Source organism: Colobus angolensis, unplaced genomic scaffold, assembly GCF_000951035.1.
Source record: "Colobus angolensis palliatus isolate OR3802 unplaced genomic scaffold, Cang.pa_1.0 Scaffold3, whole genome shotgun sequence".
NCBI lineage: Eukaryota > Metazoa > Chordata > Mammalia > Primates > Cercopithecidae > Colobus > Colobus angolensis.
In genome coordinates, this window is record NW_012116265.1 from 29,413,371 (window position 1) to 29,426,399 (window position 13,029).

The 13,029-nt window shown below is 45.4% G+C and overlaps 1 protein-coding gene across 1 annotated transcript in view; it reads right to left on the reverse strand.

The window, feature by feature from the left end:
• Window positions 1–3,190: 3,190 nt before the first annotated feature.
• FNTB (farnesyltransferase, CAAX box, beta) overlaps window positions 3,191–13,029 on the reverse strand; it is a 77,597-nt gene continuing 67,758 nt past the window's right edge. The window contains exons 10-12 of the mRNA XM_011949758.1: window positions 12,140–12,251; window positions 10,765–10,879; window positions 3,191–4,657 (exon numbers count right to left, since the gene is read on the reverse strand). Coding sequence (XP_011805148.1) covers window positions 4,526–4,657; window positions 10,765–10,879; window positions 12,140–12,251 — 359 coding nt within the window. The 3' untranslated portion in view covers window positions 3,191–4,525. The remainder of the gene's footprint in view (window positions 4,658–10,764; window positions 10,880–12,139; window positions 12,252–13,029) is intronic.

Genomic DNA, 13,029 nt, shown 5'->3' on the forward strand with positions numbered 1-13,029 from the left:
CAAATGAGAGGCGGTAGACCAGGAGGGACTGTCTTAGGGGTTATTGTTTGGGTAGATGAGGCAAGAGTGGTCAGCACTTTTTAAAGCAGCAGGTAAAGCCTTGGTCTTGGGGCTAATTGGTAGTAGAGTTTTGTATACAGTCATGCCACATAATGTTTTGGTCAACAACTGCATGTATGACAGTGGTCCCGTGAGATCATACTACTATATTTTTACTGTACCCTTTCCATGTTTAGATTCACAAATACCACTGTGTTCCAATTGCCTACAGTATCCAGCACAGTGACAAGCTGCACAGGTTTGTAGCTTAGGAGGAACAGGCTACCCCATCTAGCCTAGGTGTGCGGTAGGCTGGGCCATCTAGGTCTGTGTAAGCGCACTCCATGATGTTTACACAACAACGAGATCACCTGACTGCTTTTCTCAGGGCGTATCCTCGTCATTAAGTGACATGACTGTATTAGGTTGCTTTCAGTTGCAGGTAATACTCACATTGGCTCATATAACTGAAAATTCAGAGGCCACATGGGCCTCAGGAGCCATGTGATCAGGGCCATATTTCTCAGTCTCAGAGCATGTGCGTGTGTTGGCTTCTCACGCTGATTTTCTTCTGGGTAGAAAAATGTCTATAGGAGGCCCAGGCCACACATTCTACCATCCCCTAAGAGGAAAGAGCTGCTTTCCCCCGTCATACAGTGTCCATGACGTCTCTCTCTTTAGACTGTTTTAGGTCACACGCTTGTGTTCTGAATTGATCACTGGGGCAAGGACAAGCAAGTCATGCCAGCTGGCTTAGGCGTGAGTTACTCCCAACCTGAACAAATTACTGGGGCAAAGAGAGATGAATGAAAATGATTGGGTTAGCCAATCGGGGCCTGGGCCTGGAGGTAGGAGGGCATCAAGCCCAGGCAAACCTTTTGGCTGCTACAGGTGGGGAGGAGTGGCATGCATGCCAACAGTGTCCCTACAGGCTTCTATCCCAGTAATAATCCACTGTTTGAGAGCAATGGCCATTTGCCTCTATAGCACCCATTTACCCCTTTGGCAACAATCCTAATTTGCATGTGGAGCATTGTTCCTTCCCCTTTCCCAAAAACTATGTGCTTCTAATGAAGCCTCATTTCCCTCTCATGGGAGAGGCATGTGACCAAGATGTCGGCCAATTGGTGCACTGTATTCTCCAAGCCACCGGACTGCTTCTTGGAAAGGCACTTGGTTTGATTAAAGCCAGTGAAACACAATGATACTCGCTGGGAAGGAAGGCTGGGGCGGCACCAGGTGTGCCTGTCTGCTGAACCTGACCCCAAGAGGATGTAGGGTCTAGAGCTGTTGGTGCTGCCATTTTACAACCCCATGGAGAGCCTGAGATTGAGGCTAATGTAGAGAGATGGAGGGAGGGTGAGGAACCTAATAGGGCCAGCCTAACTCCTGGACTCTGCAGTTTCAGAGTCCACAGATGGCCTCTTTGCTTTAAAAGCCAGTTTGGGTCAAGTTTTCTACCAGTTGCAATGGTGTCTTATTATACTCTCCTCCCTATTCAAGGGCAGTAAATGCCACCAAGCTGTGCATGTGGGCGACTAGAATGCTTGGTCCAATCCTTACTATTTGTCACTTGACACTAATATTACATGAAAAGCATCCCAGTCATGAAAGATACGGAAGAATGCTCAGTAATACCATGAAGGGAGAACAGTTTGGAACTGTTGTTTACTGGTATTGTTATCTCAGGGGTGTTTCCCCTGATTATCCATGAGGTTCTCTTTATGCTCCGCTCCCTATAGGGTCTGGCAGGCTTCCCAGCTTATCTGGTGTTCAAGGTGGGTCTAAGGGTGAAACTGGAGCCCACCTGGATATAGAGATCTATATTAATTTTGTGTTTATTGATGAGAGAAAGTCTTTATTTGGGGTAATCCACCTTGAATGCTACATAAATGTCTTCTACTCAAGGATTCACATAATAAATCTCTCCAAAGGTGTGGTGGCTCAAACACCTGTAATCTCAGCACTTTGGGAGGCTGAGGCAGAAGGATCGCTTGAGCCCAGGAGTTTGAGACCAGCTTGGGCAACATGGTGAAACCCCATTTCTATAAAAAATACCAAAATTAGCTAGCTGTGGTGGTGTGCACCTGTGGTCCTAGCTACTTGGGAGGCTAAGGCAGGAGGATCTTCTGAGCCCGGGAGGTCGAGGCTGCAGTGAGCATCCAGCTCACTCCAACTTGGGTGCATTTGAGCAAGATCCTATCTCAAATGAATGAATAAACAAATCTCTAGGACCTACCTTGAGAGCTGTCAGGAAACCCTCCGGAAAAGGATGTCTCATGGATATGCCAGTGTAAACTCTCCTGAAATAACCCTTTCTCTTTTCTACCCAGACCAACTTGACCTACCCTTCGGGTAAAGTAATGATGCCCTCCTACCTCCAGATCCCTCCCTCTTGGTAAAAAGCCAGTTCAGACTGAAGCAGTCCCTTCTGTTAACCACACGAATTATTACTGCAGTTAATCTCACAATACCTTGAGGCTCCTGGTGCTGGAGAGGATTTTTGCCTTTTGTTACAGTGATGGAAAGGATGCATTTCAATATGTTGCCTTGCAGCGCAAACCTTTGTTAACAGGCCAAAAATAGCACAGGGGGCAGGAATTACATTCCTGGATGCGCATTTGGCTTATTTACATGGATTTGGGTGTCCTCTAGGGACACCATCTTCTCTCCCCTCCAAAAGGGTCAGGCCACAGGACATCTATGTTCTTGGCCTCCCATGGGAGAGGGGTTCTCGCCAGAGCAAGGGAAAGCCAAGTGGCCACAGAGTTCCAGCCTGTCCCTGGGACAGCCCCTGCCTCTGGCCAGACATCCACCCACCCTTGCTGAGTCAGCCTGCTCTGGGGCTAGGGCTCAGTCCTTGCTGTCTTTCAGAGACAGACCATGAAGTGCAGTGTGTGGAGGGCTGGGGCGTAGCACACCGAATTACCCCAGGGAGCTTGGAAAACAACTCTTCCCACTCTCTGTTAGGCCCACGGCTTCCTCTACTGGAGGAGACAGCATGTGAGGACAGAACTCGGTCACTCCTCTGTCACCACCAATACAAACAGTCTGGAATCCTGCACACAGGAGACTGATGATCCCTGAGCAACCTTTAATAGCTCCTAGCATTGGGCATTTTCTTGGTACAGATCACAAATAAGAGACATCATAGAAAATGTTATTCTTTTATTATTTCAAGGAGGTAATACATAGCCCAATATGTCAAAGCAAAAGGAATTAGAGGCAGCAAATGGCCAGGTTTTTCTAAGAGCCTCATGCTGCGTCTCTGAGCTCCTGTCTGCCCGCAGCCCACAGCTGCTTACATGAAGGCCAGGTCAGTGGACAGATGGCCCAACTCGACACTCCACTGACTGAGAAAGGGCTCAATGTGCAGCACAGCAGAGGCACTGCCAGGACCCAGCACGCTGGGCGGCACCCCCTGCTGCCACCACCAGCTCCGGAGCTAGTGCCTTAGTGGCAGCCAGCGTGTCTAGCACTTGATTTTATTCCTGTGAGCCTAGAGTGGGCAGGACGTGAATAAATCCTGAGTCATAAATTAAGGTGAAAGACTTAGTAGTGTTAATACTCTGGGTGAGAAAAGACAACACAGTCTTGGAGGAGAATGGGCTTGGAGTCTGGTGGAAGAAAGATAGAAACCCCCAGAAGGACCTCGGCCTGCAGGCACTGCCTTGAGGCCGTCAGAGGGGGTTTTCATGGTACATGATGCGGAGGAGTGAGGCGGGTGGGCACTGGAGGGCTGCTTCCTCTGGCACAGTTGAACTAGAGGTTCATTTTCCACTCATAATTGGTTTCCCAGGTCTAAGTCACCACACCTGGGGCTGAAGCAAGTCTTGCCTGTGCACCAAGCGTGGCCTTGGACCCTGGAGAGATGCAAGGCTCAGTTCTCCAGTGTTGAAGCGGAGGGGCTCCCAACTGAAGGAGATCTTTCTCCCCCCACCTCCAGCTCCTTTCCCTTGCAAATGACCAGGGTGTGAGTCGAGAGGCAGAGGCATCTCCTGGTGCAACCCCACCACAGTCTCCCAGAGAACTCATCTTGGTGGGACTCAAAAGCCCAGGCTTGGCATGGAGCAGACTTATTCCGCCCATGGGAGGGCACCCAGTCTGGTGACTGAATGGTGGCGTGCAAGTGGGAGTCAGCAGTGGCTCTGGATGCCGTAATACTCAGATGCCATTCATCTCTATGTGATCGTCCTGGCTGGAGAGCTGGTGAGGAGGGGCTGCTTCCTCCTGGCGTGCACTGTTCACCAACCACACCAGGTGGGCTGATAGATTTTTGGTTTGACAGGTGTGGAAAGAATTTTTAAAACCAGCCACTGTATTCTCCAAACCCAGAGCCACTGGTTTTGTTTGACAAGAAAGGACAAAGAGAACCACAGCTCCACTGAGGCTAAGGCTTGTGTAGCACAGAATGCAGTATGTATCGAAACGTATAAACCTTGTCTGGGGAGATGGGTGAGCACAGAGCTGCAGGGACCCAGGTCCTCTAGTCAGTTGCAGGCTCTGCCGATGTCTCATCCTTAAGCTCCTCAAAACCTGGGACTGGCTTCTGCAGAAAGTATGTAGTGGCCTGGATCACCTTGTCTGGTCCAATGTTGTACACTGGGTGAGTGGGCTGCTGCAAAGAGAAGAAAAGGTGCCAGTTACTCACCCCGGTGGTCCTTGAAAACATAACACATCCTTTGCTCCATGAAAGGCACTTCTAAGAATTTAGTATAAGGAATCAGAGATACACACAAAGATTTATCACACAAAGCCCAAAGGTTCAAAAACTGTGTATTTGCCAAAACTATCTAGTCCATGGGACACAGGGTAATATACAGCCATTATAAACATGCATTTAAATATTTAATGATATAGGCAAATGCTTACAACATATGTGAGAAAACAGTATGTGCAATACTATCTCAAACTTTTTTTTTTTTTTTTGTCTTGCTCTGTTGCCCAGGCTGGAGTGCAATGACGTGATCTCAGTTTACTGCAACCTCTGCCTCCTGGGTTCAAGAGATTCTCCTGCCTTAGCCTCCTGAGTAACTGGGATTACAGGTGTGAGCCACCACGCCCGGGTAATTTTTGTATTTTTAGTAGAGACAGGGTTTCACCATATTGGCTAGGCTGGTCTCAAACTCCTGACCTCAGGTGATCCACCAGCATCGGCCTTCCAAGGTGCTGGTGTTACAGGTGTGAGCCAATGCCCAGCCTCAAACACTTTAAAAAGTGTATTTGTACCTGAGATGTATATAAATGGCAAAAATCGTACCCATGCCAAAATATTAATAGTGATATGATTGTTTTTTAATTTTCTTATTTGTATTTTATGTATCCCAATTATTAAAACAATAAACATGTATTTACATTTATAATCAAGAAAAAAGGGGCCGGATGTGGTGGCTCACGCCTGTAATCCCAGCATTTTGGGAGGCTGAGGTGGATGGATCACCTGAGGTCTGGAGTCCAAGACCAGCCTGGCCAAGATGGTGAAACCCCGTCTCTACAAAAATACAAAAATTAGCCGGGCATGATGGTGGGTGCCTGTAATCCCAGCTACCTGGAAGGCTGAGGCAGGAGAATCGCTTGAACCTGGGAGGCGGAGGTTGCAGTGAGCCAAGATTGCGCCACTGCACTCTAGCCTGGACAACAGAGCGAGACTCCATCTCAAAAAAAATAATAAAAGAAAAGAAAAAAGGACCACAACCCTATTAGGTAGTAGGGCTGTTAGGTCATATTTAAACTCCATGATGTTATTCTAGTACATCACAGAAACCCAAAAAAAACTTTAGATTTGACACGGGGCATAATCTTAGGCCAATAATCAGGATTCTCCCACTGTGGGAGAATGAAGAAGGGGACACAACTGCAGGAGAGATTTAAAAATTTTTGAGAGAATACTATGAGCAACCTCATGCTAAAACATACAAAAATTCAGATAAGCAGTAATTTTTAAAAACCAGAAAAACTGTCAAAATCGACTTAAGGAATTTTTAAAGGCCTGCATGAAGAAATTAAGAACAACAATTGCTTATTCTGCCACCCCCACATCCCCTAAAAGATACTAGACCTAGACGGTTTCTCAGGCAAGTATTATCAAACCTAAAAAGAAACAGATAGTCTCTGACCTATACAAACTTTTTAAGAGACTGAAAAAAAAAGGGGGCCAGTGGGGGGCCAGGTGCAATGGCTCACACCTATAATCCCAGCACTTTGTATGACTGAGGTAGGATAGCTTGAGGCCAAGAGTTCAAGACCAGACTAGGCAACCTAGCAAAACCCTGTCTCTACAAAAATTTTAAAACTAGCAGGTTCTGGTGGTGTGCACCTGTAGTCCCTGCTACTTGGGAGGCTAAGACAGAAGGATAGCTTGAGCCCAGGAGTTCCAGGCTGCAGTGAGCTATGATCACATCACTGCACTCCAGCATGAGTGACGGAGTGAGATCATGTCTCTGAAAAAGAAAAGAAAAGAAAACGAAAAAAAGTAAAAGGAGCAGGAAGCTACCCATCTAATTTTATGAGGCTAAGATATTATCCTGAAACACTGGAAAAGGACAATACAATACAATTTTAGATCAATCTTTCTTATGAACGCACATGCAAAATAATCCTAAATAAAAGTACTATGCAAACATACTGGCAAACTGAATCCAGCAGTATACTGAACAAAACACACAGACACAGACACACTGTCTCTACTATGACCAAGAAGGGCTTATCTTGGGAATATAAGGCTTAACATCAGAACATTAATGAAGCATATCATATTAAAGAAGAAAAATCAGATGCGGAGAAAGCATTCAATAAAATTTAACACTACCTTATGACTGAAACTAACAAAAACAACCTAGCAAATCAGGAATAGAAGCAAATATCACTAACGATATAATGTAACTATCACAACCCTACAGTTAACCCTATCATGCTTAATGGTCAGATTATAAAAAGCCTTCCCATTACAATCAGGAGCAAGACAGGAATGCCCTCTATTATCTTTAGTCAGGACTACGTGGTGATCTTAGTCAACAATACAAGGCAAGAAAAATAAAACGGAAACTTAGACAAACTTAAAACTATTAAGAGAGTTCAACAAGGTAGCTGGATACAAGATTTATAAATATTATTAGCATTTCTATACACTAGTAACAAACAGTTACAAAATTGAAAATAAAAAAGATTCCAGTCACAAGAGACATAAAAACTGTAAATTAGACATAACTCTAAAAAAAAAATGCTAGTCCTTTATGGAAAAAATTATAAAAAACCATTGGAAGACATTAAATAAAAGAAAAATTATGTTCATAAATGGAAGCCTAAATATTGAAAAGAAGTCAGTTCTCTTCCTACTCCTGGGAAGACAGGAAGAAAAAAAAAAAAAAACACAAGTTGCTTCTCTCCTATTAATCTAAAATGCAGTGCAATTCCAATAAAAATCCCATTAGAACTTGACAAGTTGATCCTACAATTCACAGGAAAACGCAAAAGGCAAAGAATAGCCAAGGCAATTTTGAAGAAAAACAACAAGGCAGACAGGACTTGCCTACCTGTTTTCAGACTTGCTTAAAAGAGTGTAGATAGGCAAACAGACCAAAGGAACAGAATAGAGAGTCCAGAAACAGGGCCCCTTCATGTATGGAAACTTGAGGGTGTGGAACACATGACATACACATCAGCAGGAAAGGCTGTAGACTTCAGTACATGGTGCTGGTTATCCATATGGAAAAAAGACAACATTATATCCAAGCCTCGCTGTACACAGAAACCAAATCCAAGAGAATTAAAAATCTAGATTAAAAAGGCAAGCTTTAGACTATTTAGAGGTTACACTTAATGACTTGCTGCAGTGCCTTGTTCATTCCCTTCATAGCATGCGTCACAATTTGTAATGTATTTGTTTAACGTGTGCCTCCTTTTGTCTGCTTCCCTCAAAAATGGTAGATTTCTTAAGTAAATCCTCACCTACCCTCCCCCCAAAACAAACCCCTAAACAACAGAAAAGACAAACAGATTTGACCACTTCAAAATTAAAATATTAAAATATTTTTGTGGGGAAAGGGTGCTGGGGGCAGGGTCTCACTCCATCTCCCAGACTGGAGTGCAGTGGTGCAAACAGAGCTCACTGTAGCCTTGACTACCTGGGCTCGAGCAATTCTCCCACCTCAGCCTCCCAAAGTGCTAGGTTTACAGGTGAAAACCACCATATCTGGTCTAAAATCTTCTATTTAACCAAAAAAACAAAAAAACACTAAAAACAAAATGCTATGGTTTTGATGTGGTTTATTTGTCCCCACAAAAATTAATGTTGAAATCTGATCCCCAAGGTGGCGATGTTGGGAGGGGGGGTTTATGGAATGTGTTTGGGTTCGAGGGGTAGGTCCCTCAGGAGTGCCTTGGTATTGTTCTTGCGGTAGTGAGTGAGCTCTCACTCTTGCTCTGGGGAGTCTGGATTAGTCCTGGAGGGAATGGATTAGTTCCGGCAAGGGTAGGCTGTTACAAAGCCAGGGTGTCCTCAGGCTCTCCTCTCTTTGCATGGGTTGGCTTCCCCTTTGACTTCCACATATTACAATGCAGCACAACCCTTGCCAGAAGCCAGAGCCATGCCCTTGAACTTCTCAGCCTATAGAACCACGAGCTAAATAAACCTCTTCTTTATATATTATCTAGTCTCAGGTATTCTTTTATAGCCATACAAATCAGAGTCACAAAATGAAAAGACAAGTCACAAGCTGGAAGATATTCACTACACACATGTAACTGACAAAAGATTAGTATCAAAAATATACAAAGAACTATACATATTTAAGGGAAAACAACTGAAGCTATCCATCAGTAAGAAAACGAGCACAAAAGACAACACAAATGGCCAACGAACATTTGAAAAGATTTTCAACCTCTCTAGTAATCAGGAAAATGCACAATCAAACAAATACCATTTCACATCCATCAAATGGCAAAAAGGAAAAGGTCTGACTATGGATCGGTTCATCTTACACAACCATGCTGGGGAGCAGTTGAGAGATATCTATCAAAGATGACAATATGTGTCCCCTTCAACCCAGCAGGTCCCCTCCTGGAGACATTCTAACACATGAACCCAATGAGACAGATACCAGAACATTCACTACAACACTGTAATAGCAAAAAATTGATAACTAGCAGGAGAACAGAGAACTACACTGGGGTACATTTATACAAGTGAGTATCATATAATAGTTAAAATAAATAAACTGGAGCAACACATGCGAACACAGATAAACCTCAAAAATAACAATGGTCAGTGGAAAAAGTAATGCAGAATAACTGGTATAGTAGGTACCATTTCAAAAAGTTTGAAAACATGCAAGCAACTGTTATATTGCTTATAAACAACTATATATCGCTTATAGATACATATGTATGTAGCAATAGTACAAAAACATCCACAGGCATGATATATGTCAAATTTGGGACAGGGTTACCTCTGGAGAAGGAGAGAGGAAAAAAAACTGGAAGAGGACTATATAAGAGGCAAACGGGGAAAATAATTAGGGCCTGGAAAAGCTGGATGGCTGTTTTTCTGATTAAGAATGAGGCTGAGCATCTTTTCAACTATCTATTGGCCATTTGTGTTTCTTCCATTTGAAATGTTTCCCAGTTAAAAGAAACAAAGATGGAGCCAGGCGTGGTGGCTCACACATGTAATCCTGGCACCTTGGGAGGCTGAGGCGGGCGTATCACTTGAGGTCAGGAGTTTGAGACCAGCCTGCCCAACATGGGGAAACCCCATCTCTACTAAAAATACAAAACTTAGCTGGGTGTGGTGGCGCACACCTGTAATCCCAGCTATTCAGGAGGCTGAGACACAAGAATTGCTTGAACCCAGGAGGCGGAGGTTGCAGTGAGCGAAGATCATACCACTGCACTCCAGCCTAGGTGACAGAGTGAGACTTTGTCTCACAAAAAAAATTAAAAATTAAAAAAAAAATTTTTTTGAAACGAAAAGGGAAGGTTAAAACAACACAGATGAGAAAATAAGGCAGTGACCTAAATGGTAGCAGCAGGCCATGTTTACACTGGTGGAAGTAGGGCTTAGTAAGAGTCGGGCCGTGTGATTTGGTCACTGGGGACAGTCTCCATTGGATTCATGTCTCAGACTCATGTCTAGGCTCAGAGCACCTCCACGTTGTCCTCAGCTGGCTGCAGCAGTGAGCATCCTGCCCTCACAGGGCTATTGTTTTTTGAGGAAAACAGACAAACACACATTAAACAACACACCACCAACTGAGTAAAGTACTACAAAGAATATGAACAAGGTGCTGAGGCAGAGCGTTCCGGGGATCTCATTCTCTGAAGAGAAGGCATCTAAGCTGAGCCTCTGGGGGAGATGCGACAGGCAGTGCTGCGCGGCTGCAGTGCTATCACAAGCCTGCTGGGACCCACAGCCTCAGAGTGACACGTGACTACGGCCTCCTTGAGGGGAAGCTAATACCAGCGGTGGGCTAGGTCCTCAGAGCTGGGATAAAGGCACAACAGCTCTGTGACAGATCAGACCGCCCATTCAGAACCCTGAGCTTGCCCAGAGGTGCGTCTCCTCTGCGGTCACATCCTCATTAAAGGCCGCACACCTCGAAGGGCAGAGGGACCACAAGCTTCCGCCTGTCCACACAGGAAACACAGAGCCAGTTCTGCTCACTTGGAAAGCCTTCTGTCCTCGAGGTCCCTGTGGAGAAGGGGTGCGAAGCCCTGCACCCGCCTTACCAGAGCGTTTTCGGGCACACCCAGGACCACATCGTGCAACATGGCTCCGCTGCCGAAGTGCTGGGCTATGGACAGGCCGCTCAGGCAGTAGCAGGTGTGGTAGAAATCACGCGACCTGTAAGGACAGGCAGCTCTGAGCAGGCGCTCCTCTGCTCCGCACACAGCTACGGATGCAGCCACAGCAATTCAGAGACCACTGGTGCTATCCCATGTTCCCCCCTGTCCTCTATGTGGCTAGAGGAGGCACAGTTTTCCCAGCAGTGTTATTTAAAGACCCACAGGCTGAGCACAGTGGCTCACACCCATAATCCCAGCACGTAGGAGGCTGAGGCAAGAGAACAGTCTGAGGCCAGAAGTTCAAAACCAGCTTGGGCAACATAGGGAGACCCCATCTCTACAAAAGATTAAAAATTAGCTAGGTGTGGTGGCAGAGGCCTGTAATTGCAGTTACTTGGGAGGCTGAAGCAGGAGGATTCCTTGAGCCCAAGAGGTGAAGGCTGCAGTTAGCCGTGATTGTGCCAGTGCACTCCAGCCTGGGTGACAGAGGGAGACCCTGTCTCAAAAAAGTAAGACACAATAAAATAAAAGTCCCATCCTCCAGCCCTGCCCAGCAGCGGGAACTGTAATTTTTTTTTCTTTTCTTTTTTTCTTTTTTACCTTAAACTATCAAGGGTTAAAGGAAACTGTAATTTTACAGTCAATCTCTCCAACTGTCTTCTGGAAAGGGCTCTCCAGGGGCAGTACTAGTGATAAATTGATACACTTCTCTAGAAAAATACCTAAATATCTAGGCATGGGCCACATTCTTCCTGATAAATTGCTGGACCAGGCCTTCCCCTGGACACCAAGAGCAGCAGGACGTGTGTTGGGGTCGGGGGAGACAGAGGGTGGGGAACAAATGTTAGAGGACTTATTTTATTTCCCTTTTTCTTTTATAACACATAAGCCACCTCAGATTTTAGCTTAATTATTTAATCCACTCTATAATAGTTGTCATGATTACAGTCTCTGTTTACAACACTCAGGGGTTTTAAAATCCTGTCTCCTATTCTATTCCTATTCTATTTAGATCAGTGTTTTTGTTTGTTTGTTTGTTTGTTTTAAAGAAGAAGAGTTATCTACCCAGCAATCTGTTTCCCTGTCTGGGGGAGGTGGTTGCATGCAAGCTGGGGGACAAGATGGGCCGCTGGAGGTGCCAGGATCAATGGCCTCGAGGGCTGCTCCCAACTGGGTGCTTTTTCCCATACAATCTAGCACTATGCAGGTGCTAAGGGTGACATCTCTGCTCTTGAGGTCTGGCTCTGAGTAAGCCTGAGGTGCATGCCCCTCTGCTCTCTCCTCCCCACGCTTCCCTCCCCAGAGAGAAAGCACTCACTTGCCAGGTTTATCCAGAAGTCCCCCTGCAGGGCACTGGCAGCACATCAGGATGTACTCCTGCAGGGCCTGCTGATGGAACATCCAGTGGCTCATGCTAAGGGCAGGGTCACCTGTTGAAGGGCAAAGGGTCAGTAAGGGCCTGGCGGATCCAGCCAAGTATCGATGACCTAATTCCGCTTTCTCACCTGGGGGAATAGTCGAGGTTACCCTCTCCCCTTCCTCTTCCACTCATTCTTGGTACAACTGCTATCTTCCCCATGTCCTACGCACGGCATGTCCCTTCTCCTGAACTTTGACACATGTCAAAGAGCAGCAGTTCAAAGTGGCACTTCCACTTTCTTGACATGCACCCTGTTAACGTGGATGGTGATCCTCAACCACATCTCTAGCAGCCAATGAACCGGCCTAGCTGTTGAACTTACCTTTCCAGACTGACCTCGGTGGCTGCTCCCAACTTGGTCCACAAATCTACCCTGGACTTCAAGAGACCTTCCCTCTAGCATATCTCTATAACTTGTTAACCAGACTGATTAGCTCAGAGAACTCTTAACAGGGGTAATAAAGTCTGTTTCTTCTACTTTTCTAAGCTTGAATTTAATCAGTCTCCAAAGGGAATTCTCTAACTTGTCTCTCGGCTCAAAGAATTTACCTAAGAAACGTTACTAGTAACTGCCCTCCTGCATCATATGATACCCTAGCAAAAAATGGGTATTCTGGTAATACTACTAAGGTACTGACAAGCAACTGGACTTCTTCACTCTGAAGTTCAATCACTATGGTCAAAGAATTCTGTGGGCCACACAGTTATCAAGTGGGAAGGAGGGACAAATCACGGACAGGTGTGCAGAAGCATCTGTGTAGAAATCGATTAAAAATATATATATATAT